This window comes from Exophiala oligosperma (genome assembly GCF_000835515.1).
Source record: "Exophiala oligosperma strain CBS 72588 unplaced genomic scaffold supercont1.14, whole genome shotgun sequence".
Classification (NCBI taxonomy): Eukaryota; Fungi; Ascomycota; class Eurotiomycetes; order Chaetothyriales; family Herpotrichiellaceae; genus Exophiala; species Exophiala oligosperma.
Window position 1 is genome coordinate 198,879 of NW_015622831.1, and position 17,033 is coordinate 215,911.

Below are 17,033 nucleotides of genomic sequence, written 5' to 3' on the forward strand. Positions count from 1 at the left end.
ACACAAAAGAAGAAGTGGAAGAGTAGAGTCGAGACAAACCCCAAGGACGAGCCCCGGAGATCTATACTAGGATACGAGAGGAGCATCACAACATCCATCATGATCTACGAACAGACGCAAACGCCCGCTACCAATAAAACTATACGTGGTATCTTGACATGTCTTAAAACAAACTCCATCGACCTCTCTCCTTGGCCACCGGCGGTAACTTGGAATGCTGCTTCGTCCGCCCTTCCAATTGCCGCAAACTCTCGATTTTCTCGAGTACCAGTTCCAGCTTCTCCTTGCGTCGAATGACATCCAGATGCTTGCGGACTCGGGGATCTTCGCGAGCGAACCGTTCAATCTCGGCCTGATTGAGGTGCCGGCCAAGCCGAATGTCCAATTCTCGGGGGAAGTTGTAGTAGAATTCGGAGAGGAGCTCGACGTTGAGGAAGAGCACAGCTGTAGAAGTCAGTTTATCGGCAACAACGTCCAAAAACACCTCAGGGCAATAGTATTTGTTCTTGAGATTGGAGCATTGCTTCGACTTGACAGCCATGAGCCGCATCTTGATGATCTCGGCTCGGTCGCGGAGAAACACAGCTTCTCGACCTGTATAACTAGTTAGACAAAATCCCAAGAATTTGTACATTGTGCATTCAAAAACTTACCTCGTTGTAACAAGGCTGATGAGAAGCCCCCAGCTCCACCAGCGCCGTCCCCTTCAAGGACAACATCTCCCTTCCTGACACGATCAATGAAGCCAATGACATCCTTGAGCTTCTTCCTGCCAATGCTGTCTTCCAATTGACGCTGGGCTGATTCACAGGCTTTGAGCTCAGTCTTCAGGACACGGCCAATGTTTTCCCGGCCCTTGGTCCATTCATTGTCTTCCACTTCAATCTCAAACTTGAAGGGTTTGATGCAGTTCTCAACCTGGTCGCTGGTACTGTAGAAGCGATCGTTGAGAATACTGGATGAAGCATCAACAATCGCTCTCTGTGCATAAGGGTGTGCGGCAAATGTTGAGGAGGAGATCAACTTGTCCACATGACTCTGAAGTTCTGAAGCAACGACGGTAGTTGCCAATCTTCCCACACCGAGCTTCGTTAACTCAGACGTCGATGCATCGAGTTTTCTCTGCCAGTATAATGAGGCAGGGTCGGCCTTTGGTAAATCTGCCAGAGGATCTGCTTCCAGCTGCATGGGAGATAGATCTTCGATGGGTCTGTTCCAATACCTCTTGGCAAGAACATCCATCACTTTTTGATCCAGAACTTCCTTCAACAGCATTCGTACCTGCGGTCTGCCAAACTGCTCACTAAACTCCTTGAAAGAATGCTTGAAGCTATCCAGGCTTTCAGCCAGGTATGATTCGGCACTGAGCGGTCGATCATTGTATTGAACTTTGAATTCGTACGTAGCCTCCTCCAGTTCCTGGATGATGGCATCTCGGGTGGTTGCAAGACTGCCGGCCATAGTCTGTTCCAGTACATGCATCAACTTATGCCGTAAGGTAGGTGTACCAACTGCCAATTCTGTCTGAGGCCCAAACTGTATTGGGTGAGCGGAGAAATAAGCGTTTTCGTTCTTGACAATAGCGCTTGTCACGTTTTGATTAGGGCGAGAGAACAGGCCAGCGGTCTGTGGTATTTTGCACACAACGCCAACATACCCGAGTCGTAGGGGGTACTTTCGGTCGGACAGGATCTCAGCACCTCGAATTGGATCGACGAGGTCCATTTTGGTAATTACACCGATCGTCCTCTCACCACGAGGGTCGATCCTCCGGCTGGCCCTCAATGCTGTAGAATTTGCCAAATCCACGTCGGCTGCGGAGATGGCTAAAATAACATTTGGGGGTTGAATGTATTTGTCACACAAGTCGGAGATCTTCTGCTTCAACTCCGGTGGTTGGTCTTTTCCTGACACTTGGATATAGCCTGGCAGATCAATCAGGGATAAATCAGGGACATTCGGTGAGTATATGGAAAGTTGAATGGGGTCGTCTGAGACGCATTGTTCGGCGGGGACAGCCAGATTAAGGTCAGTCAATGTGCGCTGGATCTGAGAGAAGTCGGTGATTTTGCCTAAACCCAAAGCAGGGAACTCGCCGTATTCTGCCTTCGCATCTGGTGTATTGATAAGGGTGAGCTCGATGGGTCGTCGGGTTACCATGTTGGATCCCTTGGGCAGGAATTCATGTCCGACAATAGCTTCAAGCACTGAACTCTTTCCAGATGACTGAGATCCAATCACGACAATCGACGGTAGAGTCAAGGTACCTCCTTGGCCGACCGTATTCAGTATGCTTCGAATTTCGATCATCTTCCTCGTCAAAACCATCATCTGGTCATCCCTAGCAGCTTCCGGGTCTGAGCGCTCGTCTTCCTCATCCGACTGCTCGAGTCCAAGTGCAGCCCCAGAAGCAGCAGCTGCCGCAGCAGCCTTCGAATGGTCGGGTCCTTCGGGCCCCGAACTGCCACCATTGCCAGACCCTTCGCCCTTTTCCAGGAGTTGTTGTAACCACTCGGGCAAATGTGCCTCGTCCTTTGTCCGCTGCCAACCAGTCCCAATCTGATCTGCAATGTCCTTCGCTCCACTAAACAGACTGGATGATGTGTCTGATACTGTCTCTCCGGCTCTTTTAAAGAAATCCATCGCAGCGTTGCCCGCCTGCGCAGCCTGGTACTGAATGTACGCCAAACCCGCTAGCATGCTGGCCCCAAACATGGCAGGTAATCGGGCCATCTTGAGGGCGAGTTTGGGTAGCACCCTGGCGAAAGATATTGATCGAGCGGCGGGGACATTGTGAATAGAATTCGATCCCAGTGGCCAACTTCGTTGAGGAAAATGTCGATTGGGCCTCAGCAAGCCCCCGGCTCTGGTCAAGAAGGCATGGTTATGAAGGAGACGCGCCGGTGACTGGCGCAGCAAAGGTGCGGCCCTCGCAGTGAGTAGCCTACCACTCATCACAGGTCTTCATCGAATTATGATCATGGAACGACTGAACTTTGGACGGTAACAGATGGAAATGTAAGATCGTGAATTGGGTGTGGTTTGATGTTTTCGGCCACGCGCATGATAGAATCCGAGGAGCCACTGACAGGAGAAATGACGTTGGGGGGAATTGATAGGGCGAAGCTGCGGTGGAGTATAAGTGGCACAGGTTGATGGTCCGGCAGAGCATAGAACCAGTGAAATGCTATTTCTTGCAAAGCGTTTGTATCCCAGTCATACACCCAAGATAGCGGTGAATATCTTGTTGTTAGAATTGGACAGCAAACTGTGCATGTGTCACCTCTTGTGCAATAAAGAAACTTCGTTCTTTTCCTTCTTCTTCCTTTTACCTGTTACTTCAAATCTATCGGCGTTTTGAGGGTGTTGGGTTCTCTTCCGGCATCAATATCAAAGTCCTTTCTGGATAAAACCACTACAGCTTTCACGGTCCAAATACCTCTGCCTTGATAACACTTGATTACTGCCCTTCCAAATAATGTTACCGAGTGGACGATCAATTGACCTAGTATCCTTATCCTCTGTCTTTCACAGCGGGTTTATTCCTTTACTTCTCCTCAGCCATGTGTAGATTTATGGTAAGTTGCCAATTCCTCTAGCAAAGGAAAAACTGACGCCCGTAATAGGTCTACAAAGGCTCAGAGCCCATTATTCTCTCCAAACTCATCACTGAACCTTCACACAGCATCCTGACACAATCCTATGATAGCCGACTGCGTCTCGACAGTCGTCGTCCGGTCAATGGCGACGGCTTTGGCGTTGGGTGGTATACCGAGCCCGAGCTAGGGCCAGACCCTTGTGTGTTCACCTCTACTCTTCCAGCATGGAATTGTGTCAACCTGGAACGTATCGCTCCCAAGACGGCTTCGAGACTGGTCTTTGCCCACGTCCGTGCCACCACCGAGGGTTCTCTTGCGGAGAACAACTGCCACCCTTTCCAGCACAACACCCTCATGTGGATGCACAACGGCAACATAGGGGCGTGGAAATACGTCAAACGTCCCCTCGCCAACAGCTTGTCCGACAAGTGGTTTCTGGGAGTCAAGGGCGGTACGGACTCTGAATGGGCATTTGCCTTGTTCCTCGACACCCTGGAGAAGGACGGAGTCGACCCGAGCTCCGAACCCAAGGATGGATTCGACACCAAACTACTGAGGAGGGCAATGAAAAAGACCATTGCGAAGATCAATGCATTCGTCAAGGCTGTTCCAGCAGAACACGAACTCGATGATGTCGAGACCAGGAGTCTTTTGAATTTTGCCGTGACCGATGGGCACTCTGTCATCGTCACTCGATACGTCAGCAGCAAGACCGACGCCGCCGCGAGTCTCTACTACTCCTCGGGAACGGCGTGGGTCGAGGGCAAGACCAAGGGCCAGTTCAAGATGGAACGCAGAGACAAGGCTTCCGATGTGGTCCTGGTCGCCTCCGAGCCCCTGACGTTCGAGCGACACAACTGGTTGTCCGTGCCCACAAACACCATCGTCGCCATCTGCAACCAAACTGTCTACGTGCGACCCATCAAGGACGAATTCTACGACCCTGACCCATCCACGGAGCGGTCCACCGGCTTTGCCAGATCGAAAGGTCTGGTGTCAAAGGCTCCCGGTGGGGGCACCATCACGCCGTCCACCATCCCCGGAACCCCCGTCCCTCGGAACGAAGTCGAGACGGCCGGTGGCAGTTTCATCGTCAAGGATGACCTGGAAAGAGTGCGGTCGAACGTGGAGGATTTTAGTCTGCGAACCGGGCCGGGCGGTCTACCTCTACTTCCCACTACCGGCCACCACGTTCCTGCCTGTCAAGCACGGCGGGCGGCTGGCATGAAAGGATCTGCACCAAACAACGGCCCAATTTCTGCCACTTGAGTGAGTGCCGGGATGAACTTGTCGAGGACGGCGTTGGATTGGTGGCTTTTGGGGAGATTCACAAATGGAAGAAAAATTGTATACTCCGTCTCACGACGAATGACAGACGTATGGGCCAAGACAGGGACGCGAGTTTGATGGTGTAAGGACTGAAGGAAAAGTGTGTATGGGAAAAGCTAACAACAACTGGCACCTGGCACGGATTCGGCCATATGATGACAAAACAAACTGAAATCAGGAGCATGGAGCGAGGCGTCTGTTTGTGTTTTTGTTTATTTCTAGATACCATATCCTTCTGAAATTGCTGCACCATTAACCATTTTTTAATACCCATCATCAACCATCATCTCCTTTGAAATCCGCATGCTTGAAGTATTTCATACCCACCCACGCCACCACCACCCACACCCACGCCATGACACACGTCAAGACCAGCAGGGCGGGATAGTACCCGACTATCGGCAGGGTAGGGTCGTCCTCCAGCTCGGGCGGCGCGTAGGGCGTCTCCCCCACGTCCCACGCCCACGACCAGATGTCGAAACACGAGCCCATGCCCACGACGAAGACGATCCACGTCACGATTAGGATCACGTACCCCCAGAACGCCGTCTCGGAGTAGTCCCACCCTTCCTCATCCGGCGGCGTGCCGGCGACGGATTGCGGCTGGGTGGCCAGCGGCGACCGTGTGCGGGAAGCGAACATGCGACGCACGGGATCTTGGATGGGGAAGTACGAGTCACCGCCGCCGCCAAAGCCGCCGAACGAGGACGTCGACGAAGGCAATTTCCTCAGCGCCGGCATGCGCGGCAACACCAGCTGCTCCTCGTCGTCCGTCGACGCGTCCGTGGCCATCGTCGGGCTGGTGATCGAGGCGGTGGAAGACGCCGGCTCGATGGACGCGATACTGCTGCGTATCGAGGGAATAGAGACTCGTGACAGTGTGCGGAACGACCAGGGGGGGGAGTCGGGAGAGGCGGGACTACTGCTACTCGGCAGTTCTTGACTCGCTCGAGGCGTCGGCGGTGCTTGTTCCTCCTCGCCCGGCGACCGCGCTGTCGTCGTCGTTGTTGTCGTCGTCGTCGTTGTAGGGGAGTCTGCGCTGGACAGAGGACTTTTCTTGTCTGAATTCTTCCTGTCTCTTCCTTTTCCCAGGACAGTCTTTCTCAAGGACCCTTTTCGCTTCCTCTTCGTCTGGACCTGAGCTTCTGCCATGGCGCCCCGCCCATGGTGGTGGTGCTGCGAGTTGATGGCGGTGTCCGAGCCATCACGATCGACGGTGTCACTCTTGTCTTGGTCGCTGTTGGTCCGCAAAAAGGCAAATCGGGACAAGATGTTCCCCGACGTGGATCTTTTGTGTCCGTCGCGCAGCCTCTTGGGTGGTTTCGAGCTTTCCTTTCCCTCCTTTTCTTGGGTGCTCAGTTCGTCTTCGATCTTGGGGAACGGGGTTGGCCTCTCGGAGGATTCGAGGGAGCCACGTTTCGACCCATTCATGGCAGATTCCTTGAGGATTTGCGCCACATATTGTGCAAGTCAAGGGTCCAGGCTAGTTGTCTGGGCAAGTTCAGACCGCGAGAGTGAGACTGCGGGAGATCTTCAGTACAGCAGTCTCGTTGCACTCGTTTTGTTGTCGACAGTAGCTTGCGCCTCAAACATGGTCACGTGGTCGCGATCTCCATGTTGTCATTTGATGTCATTCGTGTCATTCCAATTGAACTTCAACACATACGAGTTTCCCCAAGTCGCCACTTTTTCCATCTACTGTCGAGATCCCACACTGACCCGTCAGGAAAGAATATGGGGTTCTTCGACGCGGGGCCATTCGTCGTCGGTCGGCGCCTCTCTCAAACATGCACAGCTCCTTGGTGACAGAGCAAAAGACTCGGCGGGAATCCCCCACTCGTTTTTGGCAGGCCTGGAACATTGTTTCCACGTAAATGTAGGTTGTGGGGTACAGGCATGTCTGGATAAGTCTCGATGTGATCTGGTCCTAACGATGTGTGCGCCATGTTCTACTGATAATGCTGCATAATGAGATGCGATTAACATTTCTCTGCCCCCTATGATAGACTGATCTGCAGCATAACAACGGAAACATATCATCATGGGCCCTTCTCAGGATCTCCCATCCCTACCGTCGAGTTCTGGATCAGTCGAGGTGCAAATGCTCGATGGTGGGAGCTTTTCAGCCAACTATGCCATGGTTCATGCGGATACGGCCTCCAGCCCATTTCGATGCCACTCATGGGTTTTCTACATACACCACAAACCTAGCGGACGCCATGTACTATGGGATGTTGGTCTCAGCGGGGTGGGTGACACGTGGAATAACTATCTTTATGTTTATCATAGGCAAAAGAGCTAACCAGCTCTATCTTCATCAGGACCATTCCTTATTCACGGCGTGGAACGTAAAGCATAACCTGGACATCCTCCATCCGGTGTCAGCGAGAGTCTCTCTTCCGGGCCAGCTGAAGAAGAGAGGTCTTGAATCGGACAAGATAGACACGGTTCTCTTCAGGTATGTTGAAGATGAGGCTTCCCCCTTGGTCCGAAGCTGGTAGCAAGGTTGACCAGGAGTCAGTCACGCCCACTGGGACCATTGTCGGCCAGTGAGAGGGATGTTCCCAAATGCAACAGGCTACTTTGGCCCCGGGACTTTTGAATACTGCTCACCAGGCCGGTTTCCCGACGAGCCATACGACACCAAAGGAAAATGGGACGCGAACTTCTTCGACCCTGAACGGGCGACCGAGAAAGCGGAAGAGCTAAAAGGCGAATGGCAACCATTTGGTCCATTTCCGAAGGCTCTCGACTTTTTCGGTGACGGTAGTCTCTGGATTCTTCAGGCCCCCGGGCACATGGTCGGCAATCTGGCTGCTGCTGCAAGGCTTGCCAATGGTGAATGGGTGATTTTGGGTAGTGATTGCTGCCACTCAAAGTAAGAGACTCTAGATATCCATCACCTATATCAAGCAAAGCTAAAGGGGCTTGTCCGCCTTGCTAACCACCAATCAATAGGGCCCTCGTGGACGGCACTTTCGACTTCAAAACATGGCTCAACTCGTCGGGCCACACCGAGAGCCTCCACGAAGATCTAGATGCCGCCAAAGGGACAGCGAAGAGACTTAGATCTCTCGAGGTGGATTACGGCTGTCACATCGCCCTGGCACACGACAGCACGTGGATGCTCGCTGGGAAGGACAAAGTGTTGATGTCGCTCCTCGACGACGACTTGCGAGACTTTGCCAGGTCCAGGCTGCTTACAGGTGGCAGTCCTTGAAACGAACACTCCTCGTGGCGCCTTCGCACAAAGAGCAACCACTTTGTGGCACTGAATCGCTCCCAGAACCTGATCGGGGTAATCGATTTGCCCCTTTTGTTGGAGGGGGGAAGGGTAGATTTGTCGCCAAGGTGGGCAGGAATAAAGTGATAGTAATTCGAAAGTCGCCATGAGGTAGTTACTACTCATCAGTTCTGGCAACGACTATCCGTCAATACAAAGGACTAGGCGGTGGTTATAATATGGTCTAAAGTACATGATCGCGGCCAGTCCTTCCTTTACATCTATGATTATAACTCCAAAACAATCGTCCCGATCCCTCTAGACACACAACTCAACATGGATGAAGATTTCTCGTCCTCCATCAACCCTGTACCTCTATGTTCTATTCTACCGCTCTTCACCACGACTCTGCAGGTGCCACAGTTTCCGGCCTCACACGACGACGGGACATCGAGGCCTGCTTCGCGCAACGCATCAAGCAACGTCCTCTCTCCTGGAACGTCCACTGTCTGCCCTGAATCCGCGAGTTCCGCAGTGAATGGATCGCCCGAGGTGGCGACCTCGAACTGCTCAAAGTGCAGATTTTTGGGACTCTTGCCCAACGATGCCGCGGTGTCAGTGACTGCGTTTTGCAACCTCTCCGACCCACAACAATAGACGTGCGCTCGGTCATTGACCTGATTCATGACGTCCCTGATATGAAAGACCTTGCCGGCAGATTTGTCGTATATCGTGACATTCTTTCCAAATCCTCCCAGGAACTCTTTTAAGGCGACGTCCTCCGAGTTCCTCACGAGGTAGTGCAGGTGGTACGGGAATCCCATCCGCTGACAGTGCTGGGCGGACGCGATGAAGGCCGTAATGCCTATTCCACCGGCGAGGAAAACATGATTGTCGGCATCCTCGGCCAATGGGAAACTAGACGTCATCTTGCCGGCCTGTAGAACGTCGTCCGGTTTCAGCTGGCTGTGAACAAAGTGCGACCCTCCACGACTCGTCTCGCTCAGTGCGACGGCCAGCTGGAACCGATTCGAGTCGCCAGAGACGACCGAATAGGCACGCACCAGTTTGCCCCCCAGACGCAATCTGATGTGACTGCCCGGAAGAACGGTTTCGGGTTTCTCGTGCGGCTCAGTGGCTTCAAAGACGAGAGATGCGATCCTCGGAGTTTCCTTCCTCTTCTCCACCAGTTTATACTCGGTCCAGATGTCCATGGCTATCGCGCCCAGACGGCCACTGTGATCTTCGTACTGTTTCTTTAGCCTGTTGAGAAAGATGTTCCTGGGCTCGGCGCCCAACTCTTTGATCTCGACCAGTGTCTTCATGACCTCTTCGTTCTTCATGTCGTGATAGAGGTAGTGTTGGATCTTGGCCACCGTCCACCCCGGGTTGGGCCTCTCCAACAATTCCATTGCGTCCCCCGCCTGGATGGTCCCCGGTTGGAGGATTCGGTAGAACCACCCCGTGCGGAACATGTCCTGTGACCGTTTCGCCATGTCTTTGACCTGAAACCTGTGGTTCAACTTGTAGCAGGGCTGTCGAGGTTCGCAGACTTGGGCTATGACGTTGCCGATGCGTACCACGTCGCCGATGCACATGTTTCGTTCATTCGCGTGCTTCGCGATAATATTCTCGCCGAACCCACCTACCACGAAAAGGTCTTCGCTCTGGGGGAGTTCCTGCTTCCACCGCGTGTAATGCGCCGAACTGTACTGCAAAAGGGCTTTTTCTGGTCCGCCGTGAAACTCGTATGCGTGTTCGTCTCCCTCAAACCCCAACATGGTCACCTTGATGGGCCCCGTGCGGATATGTTTGAAGATCGCCGAGGGTTCTTTCATGCCAAAGGCCGGTTTTATCTTGCCCGTCCTGATTTGGACGACCTTTTCGCCTCGCCATGGCTGTTCTAGGACTTTGATGGCCACCTCATCCTCATCTCTGAATGGCGCCATGGTTTTGTCGGCGCCTCGGTATCTCTATCTATCCTCGAGACTTCGTAAAGTCTGAGATGGTTTGGGATCTGAATAATCAATCGATTCCTTCATGTTGATTTGGCAGCCTGAAAAATCATCGGAGCTCTCCGCCGACTTGTTGTTCTCGCCGACTGTTGTACGAACAAGATAATAACTTCGTACCTACTCTGAAGGGTTCTTCTTACCTTGGTATCGATGAGATGGAGAGACCTGCTCAGGCCTTCTGAATGTCGGTGATTCATCCTGGTGGTGCTTCTTCGTCTTCTTTAATGATGTTCGTCAGTACCCCAGAACTTCCTCTTAGGTCAATAGGGAATGGTGGAAGCGAAGCAATTTAGTTGCCGTGTAGTGTAGCTTAGACCTTGGCAAGAGCTTGGGTATTTTTATATATATTCACGGAGTATATATATATAAATTCCTTTGGATCAACGAAACTCCCTTGTACTCCTTATTCATAGGCATCTTCTTCTGGTTCTCGGTATCCTGTGAGGGTCGAAGAATCTCCTCTTCCCACATCCCACCTGCTACTCAATTGTCTGTCACATCACCACAATCACAATCATCCACCTCGGCAAAACCAAGGTTCAGATATGCAGCATTTGCCGGTTAAAAAGTCTACAGTGACGATCGCTTGACCACAAACCGCAAAGCGTGAAGATGATCACATCATGTTTTCTGCAAGGGCTCATTGCGGGGTTTGTTACAATCTCAAGAACAGCTGATCATCTTTGTGCGTTGCATGGGGAGAGTTTGCTCGAGTCCCTCCCAACGAGTCGCTGTAGGCTCTCTCTCTTGTCTGTCCGACTGCTTTGTGTATGGAAATGGGAGCCAAAGAACAAGACAATTGGATTGCTCATAGAACCACAGCATAATCACTGTCATACCGAAGTGATACTGTATTCCGTACGACAATTAAAAGATGCAAAGAAGGTACTCGGTCAACTCGTATGGGTTACAAAGAACTGCGTACCCAAAAGGCGACTTCAGAAATGTGATCAACAAATGGGTGAAGGATGATACACCACCACCATGTACCGATACCCGTGTCCACGTTCACTCACTGAACGGCAGTCGCTTCACCGCCCGCAAAGATTACGACGCGTTGATTTTCAATTCCATTAACCCAGGACTAACGTAGCCGACATATGTGCCCAATGCAACCTCTCGGAAAAGACAAGGTCAAAAGCCGATCGACGTAGCCTCGTGGAGCAGCCAACAACTGGAGACTGTACATCAAGTACTCGTACTCCAGGGTCTATCACAACACAGATGATGCGGGGTGAGTCGTGAACTACATCCAAAGAGGAATCTGGACAAGCAAAAGATGTAACTCTCCGCAGCAGCAGATGGACTCGGTACTCGTATAAGAACAAGCGTCAAACAGCATCATCATAATCTGCATTTGCGTCACTTCTTTCATTCCCAAAAGCTCTACTCAACCTTTACCTTACAGATGGTCGTGATGTTGATCTTGACAGCTCTCTTAGCGGCTTTGGTCGGCGACCTCGTCGTCGCTCAAGACTCCGACTATGGCTCCTCGCCACCGGTCTACCCGAGCCCCGGTACACAGGGGATCGGCTGGGAAGCGGCCTTTGCCCGGGCCGAAGCATTTGTCGCCAACCTGACCGCGGATGAAAAGGCCCAGCTCGTGACTGGCACTTCGGGTCCGTGTGTCGGCAACATAGGTGCCATCCCTCGTCTGGGTTTCAACGGTCTCTGTCTCCAGGATGGTCCCCTGGCCATTCGGCAGGCGACCTACGCCTCGGTGTTTCCGGCCGGACTCACCACCGCCGCTTCGTGGGACAGAGGCCTGATGAACCTCCGAGGCATCTACTTGGGCGCCGAGTTCAAGGGCAAAGGTGCTCACGTCGCCCTGGGTCCCGTCGTCGCCCCCTTGGGTCGTGCCGCCTACGGTGGTCGCAACTGGGAAGGTTTCTCTCCTGACCCGTACCTGACGGGCGTCGCTGCGGAGGAGACCATCATGGGGATGCAACAGAGTGGTATCCAAGCCTGCCTCAAACACTTCATCGGCTACGAGCAAGAGACCCAACGAAACCCGAGTCTGTCAGCTGATAACGTCACGATCGAGTCGGTGTCCTCCAACATCGACGACCGCACACTCCACGAGTTGTACCTCTGGCCCTTTGCCAATGGCGTCAAGGCCGGTGTCGCATCCATCATGTGCTCTTACAACCGGATCAATGGATCTTATGCCTGCCAAAACTCCAAGACCCAGAATGGATTGTTGAAAGGTGAACTCGGTTTCCAGGGCTACGTCATGTCAGATTGGGTAAGTAATTTGTTGTTCCTTTTCACAATATGAGTAGCCATCACTTCATCAACAACGGCACCTATCTAGACCCTCATCTTTGCTAACTCTGTTGTCACAGGGAGGAACACATTCCGGTGTAGCTTCTATCAATGCAGGGTTGGATATGGACATGCCAGGTGAGCAATGAGTATTCTTCTTCGTCGTCAACGCGGTCTACCTGCTAACACACATAACCCCTTCTTAGGCCCTCTCAGTTTCGGCGGAGATCAAAACTCTTCGTTCTTCGGCGGCAACGTGACGTCGGCGGTCAACAACGGTTCGGTCTCGGAGACGAGAGTCAACGACATGATCATGCGTATCATGACACCTTACTTTTTCCTCCGGCAGGACGAGTACCCTCCCATTGACGGCGAGGAACCTGCCCTGAACTCCAACTTCCCACCTTACGACTACCAATTCACCCTGGGCGCGTCCAATGTCGACGTTCGTGATGACCACAACCAACTCATTCGTGAATTGGGATCTGCCGGCACCGTACTCTTGAAGAACGTCGGCATCACTCTCCCCCTGAAAGCACCAAAGACGATGGGAGTATTCGGCAACGACGCAGGAGACGTGGTGGACGGACTTTATTTCTCTGGTGCAGCATTCCAAAATCAATATGGTTACGGTGAGCCTTTTTTCCACTCCTCTTTCTTTAAGACTTCCTTCTCTTCCCCCTCCCCCTCAAAAACACTATGAAGATTGCTAACAACATCTATTTTTTGTAGAATACGGTACACTCCCCGTAGCCGGAGGAAGTGGAACAGGTCGACTGTCTTACCTCGTTTCACCACTAGAAGCCATCAAGGCCCGGGCGGCCCAAGACGGGACCCTGGTTCAATACATTTTGAACAACACTCTCCTCAGCACCGAAGGCCCGTCTGGTTTCAGCTCGGCCATTTTGCCCGTCCCCCAAGTGTGCCTGGTTTTCCTCAAGACCTGGGCCTCCGAAGGTTACGACCGAGTCGGTCTAGAGGCCGACTGGAACAGCACGGGGGTCGTGGAATCGGTGGCTTCGTACTGCAACAACACCGTCGTCATTACACACTCGGGCGGACTCAACGTGATGCCTTGGGCCGACAACCCCAACGTGACGGCCATTTTGGCCGCTCACTTGCCCGGTGAAGAATCCGGCAACTCGATCGTCGACATTCTGTATGGGGCGGTGAACCCGAGTGGAAAGTTACCCTACACCATCGCCTTGAACGCGAGCGACTACAACTTCGCTCCCATAACGAATTCCACCGCGCTCGTCGAGACGGAAGATCCCAACGCTTGGCAGTCCAACTTCACCGAAGGTCTCCTGATCGATTACCGTCACTTCGACTACTACAATCAATCCGTGGCGTTCGAGTTTGGTTTCGGTTTGTCGCACACCACTTTCGACATGTCCGGGATCGGCGTGACTTCGTCTGGTGTCGCCGGCGGCGGCACTGGCTGGGGCGCCAACAACACCGGCGTAACCTCGACACCTCCGTCGACCAACACAAGCTCGCCGGGAGGTAACCCTGCCCTCTGGGAGACCCTGTACACGGTCAACGTCACCGTCGCGAACACGGGCGGTGTGGCGGGCGCCGCCGTCCCTCAATTGTACGTGTCACTCCCCCAGGTCCCCGACGGGGACCCCACCCCCGTCAACGTCCTGCGAGGTTTCGACAAAATCATGCTACAACCCGGACAGTCACAATCAATCGGCTTCGACTTGGCCCGTCGAGACCTGAGTTATTGGGACACCAACGCCCAACAGTGGACCATCCCCTCGGGACCCATAGGGTTGAATGCAGGGTTCAGTAGCCGTGACTTTAGACAGACGTCCCAAATCACCGTGGTTTCTTAACGAATTAATCAGCACTCAAGCCGAAACCTTGGGGCTGTTTACAAGCGTCCGAGCAATAATGACGAAATGAGAAAAGAAAACAAAAACGAAAAAAGCAAAAGAACAGACACTGGTGAGGTAGTTAGCTAGCCCCAACTAAAAGGTCGTTGGTCAACATTCGAAGGTGGAGTCGAGATGAATCGAATCATGTATATACAAATCAATCGGCTCACTCACTCACTCAGTCGTGCCTTACTTCATAACATAACGATAATGCATGCAATAGACTATTTACCTAGGCATGTACTCAAACACTGTATGTTCAGAAATCCTTTAAGAGGTGTACTAAGCCTTCAAAATCTACAACGGCGGCAAACCTTCTCTACATACAGGACAAACGAGTCTCAAATTCATCCATCCTTCCAAACACTCGGCGTGGAAAATATGTCGACAAGGCGTGACCATGTAATTTCTCTGCTCCAGCCAGGCCGAACCTCTTCCTGACCCAGAACCGTCCGTCTTCGAAACAACAGGAACATCAATCTCGTTCATACATATGGCACAATCAAACACCTTTCTGGTTTTGTCGTCTTTATCTTTGGCCTCGGACGCCGACGCCAGCAGACCAATCGACATGCCGTTGGCTTCAACGTCGTCTTCGCGTAGAACAGGATGGTAGTCGTACGCCGGCGGACACCAAGAATCGCGGACCAGTAGCCGTGGGCCGAGAAATTGTTGGCTAATAAGAATGGCGACCTGAACCCATAGCCAACCCAGCAAGATAACCCCCGTGGCCGGACTCGTGTCGATGGAAAGAATATTGCGGTCCGCAAAGTACCAGTACAAAATGGGCAGAGGGCGCAGGACGCTCGAGCCGATAACGTATTCCCACCCCAGAGCTTTGCGACAGTTGCGCATTGCATTGCGGTATATTTGAGGCCACCAGAAGGAGAAGTAGGCGAAGATGAGGAGGTTCGCGTAGGCGGAACGGAGTGTTCGCGGCCATGACAAGGCCCACAGGGAGAAAAACATCAACATGACGAGGGAGAAGTAAAATCGTGAGTAGATTGCGGCAAAGGATGCTCGAGGGCTAGGAATATCGGCTGGGGTTGTCGGATCTTGGTCCGAAGGTAAAAGAATGGGCGTGGCACCCTGAGGCCGAGGAGTGGTGGCTGGAAGTGGAAGGCCGACTGTGCCGTCTGCGCTGGTAGGTGCAGGTGTGGAAGTCGTAGTTGTGGGTGTGGGGGTGGGCGCTGGTGCTGGCGAGGGAGTGGTCGTTGCAGTTGCAGTCGAGTTCTGCGTCGTCACGGTCCGCCTCCGTCTCTCTTGTTCTGCTCGTTGAGGATCGCCTACCTGCACTGTCCAAATGTCGAAGACGAACTTAACCTCTAGAAAAGCGACATGGATGCATGCTAGGAATGCAGCTGCGGCAACCATAAGGAAGGACGCCTCATCCACCATCAATAACGCTATGAGCACGAATAGTAGCATTCCGTCCCCAAGCGCGGCGATGACGATGCCCTGGTAAGCAATCCGACTTCTTGTGGATGGTGTGGCCGCTTTCTCCATTTGACGTTTGAGCAGGGCAATTTGAAGGCCCAAAGCCATGATGAAGGAGAAGATCAAACGTTGAGCTAGCGCCCAGTACGTCTCGACCTTGGGGCCGAAAATCGCATCGGTACTGAGCATGTAGCCACAGTCGGGAGACATGACGACAGCGGAGTAAGTGAGTAGGGGAGGGCGACCGATGGGGGCTCCTTCAGGGTGTTCGAGTTCCTCCTCGACTCGATGCAGATAATTGTGCGTTTGGCCCGGTTCCTGATCTTCGTACCTATGAGGCAATGGTTGCAACCAGACAATCAATTCACATTGTGGCGCAAAGGCTAATCCATCCGAGACGTCTTCAAGAGTCGTTTCCCAATACTGGTGGACTGTCCGGTTCATAACATGTCGTGATGCGTTGAACGTGTCGGCGTTGAGAGCAAAATGGGGCAGAGCTGGAAATGCATCGAATTTCGAGCTGGTGGTGGACATGATGATCTGACCAGATGGTAAATGGACTCCTTGTAATCTGGCCTGCCATCCATTGCCTGGAGACGAGTCCGTCCACATGGAAATGTCGGCTTTGATCGCAGATGGTTCATGGTCGTGGTCATGGCCTTCAGTAGAATCAACCAGAGTAAAACTAACTTCGCCTTCCTTTTCGGTGATGTTTCTTTCGAATCTGGCTACCATGTAATCCTTGCCAGGATCGATTGCAGTCAAATTGGGCGTCGGAGATGAAAGGAAGGTCTCAAAACGGGAGAACTTCCCCCTAATTTCTCCAGTGACCTTTTCATAGATGGGCAATCCATCGTTGAGGTCGATGCCTTCCCAGGCATTTTCATACTGCTGCTGGCTCAACGAACGCGCCTGGGGTAGTAACTCCCATTGATATCCATCAGTATCGCGGAAGCCGGTCAAATTGAGCCATCTGTCCGACTGAGCATCGAAATGGCCGTAAGATGAATTTGTCAAGACATCGAGTTCTCGTTGATGGCGTTCTTCAATACGATCTGTATCGACTTGGAAACGTCGTCGCGCTGGCTGGTCGGGAGTGAAAAAGATGAAAAGCAGCAGAATCACCAAAAGAACAACTCGAGGCCCTTCCATCCACTAAGCCCTAGACTCTTGCGACGCATCGCAGAGTTGAAGACAAGGATAAGAAGATGACGGGGGATGATGAGACTGGGATGGAATGGAATGAAATATGTGGCTGATTGATTCTCTTCTACTAATACCT

At 52.5% G+C, this 17,033-nt stretch overlaps 5 protein-coding genes across 5 annotated transcripts; 2 read left to right on the forward strand and 3 right to left on the reverse strand.

Annotated features, from left to right (window-relative positions):
* Positions 1 to 27: 27 nt before the first annotated feature.
* Positions 28 to 3,055, reverse strand: PV06_10593 (uncharacterized protein). The gene is made up of 2 exons (XM_016412159.1): positions 654 to 3,055; positions 28 to 594 (listed from the first exon to the last, which is right to left on the reverse strand). The coding sequence occupies exons 1-2, from the start codon at positions 2,953 to 2,955 to the stop codon at positions 164 to 166; spliced, it is 2,733 nt and encodes a 910-aa protein (XP_016257467.1). The 5' UTR covers positions 2,956 to 3,055; the 3' UTR covers positions 28 to 163.
* A 202-nt stretch (positions 3,056 to 3,257) lies between these two features.
* On the forward strand, positions 3,258 to 5,197 carry PV06_10594 (uncharacterized protein). Its single transcript, XM_016412160.1, has 2 exons — positions 3,258 to 3,578; positions 3,627 to 5,197. The coding sequence occupies exons 1-2, from the start codon at positions 3,564 to 3,566 to the stop codon at positions 4,866 to 4,868; spliced, it is 1,257 nt and encodes a 418-aa protein (XP_016257468.1). The 5' UTR covers positions 3,258 to 3,563; the 3' UTR covers positions 4,869 to 5,197.
* PV06_10595 (uncharacterized protein) lies at positions 5,126 to 6,463 on the reverse strand. The gene has a single exon (XM_016412161.1). It carries the CDS (start codon positions 6,357 to 6,359, stop codon positions 5,205 to 5,207), a length of 1,155 nt encoding a protein of 384 aa, XP_016257469.1. The 5' UTR covers positions 6,360 to 6,463; the 3' UTR covers positions 5,126 to 5,204.
* A 276-nt stretch (positions 6,464 to 6,739) lies between these two features.
* PV06_10596 (uncharacterized protein) lies at positions 6,740 to 8,148 on the forward strand (the record flags this gene model as incomplete). The annotated part of the gene is made up of 4 exons (XM_016412162.1): positions 6,740 to 7,176; positions 7,250 to 7,386; positions 7,450 to 7,806; positions 7,887 to 8,148. Exons 1-4 carry the CDS (start codon positions 6,970 to 6,972, stop codon positions 8,146 to 8,148), a joined length of 963 nt encoding a protein of 320 aa, XP_016257470.1. The 5' UTR covers positions 6,740 to 6,969.
* Positions 8,149 to 14,499: 6,351 nt separating this feature from the next.
* Positions 14,500 to 16,966, reverse strand: PV06_10597 (uncharacterized protein). Its single transcript, XM_016412163.1, has one exon. It carries the CDS (start codon positions 16,901 to 16,903, stop codon positions 14,612 to 14,614), a length of 2,292 nt encoding a protein of 763 aa, XP_016257471.1. The 5' UTR covers positions 16,904 to 16,966; the 3' UTR covers positions 14,500 to 14,611.
* Positions 16,967 to 17,033: the final 67 nt, after the last annotated feature.

Bases quoted from the DNA above. Each gene is read 5' to 3' on its own strand.
- PV06_10595 (XM_016412161.1), bottom strand. From the start codon at position 6,359: ATGAATGGGTCGAAACGTGGCTCCCTCGAATCCTCCGAGAGGCCAACC.
- PV06_10593 (XM_016412159.1), bottom strand. From the start codon at position 2,955: ATGAGTGGTAGGCTACTCACTGCGAGGGCCGCACCTTTGCTGCGCCAG. The intron at 595-653 runs GTAAGTTTTTGA...CTAGTTATACAG, and splicing joins ATCAGCCTTGTTACAACGAG to GTCGAGAAGCTGTGTTTCTC.
- PV06_10597 (XM_016412163.1), bottom strand. From the start codon at position 16,903: ATGGAAGGGCCTCGAGTTGTTCTTTTGGTGATTCTGCTGCTTTTCATC.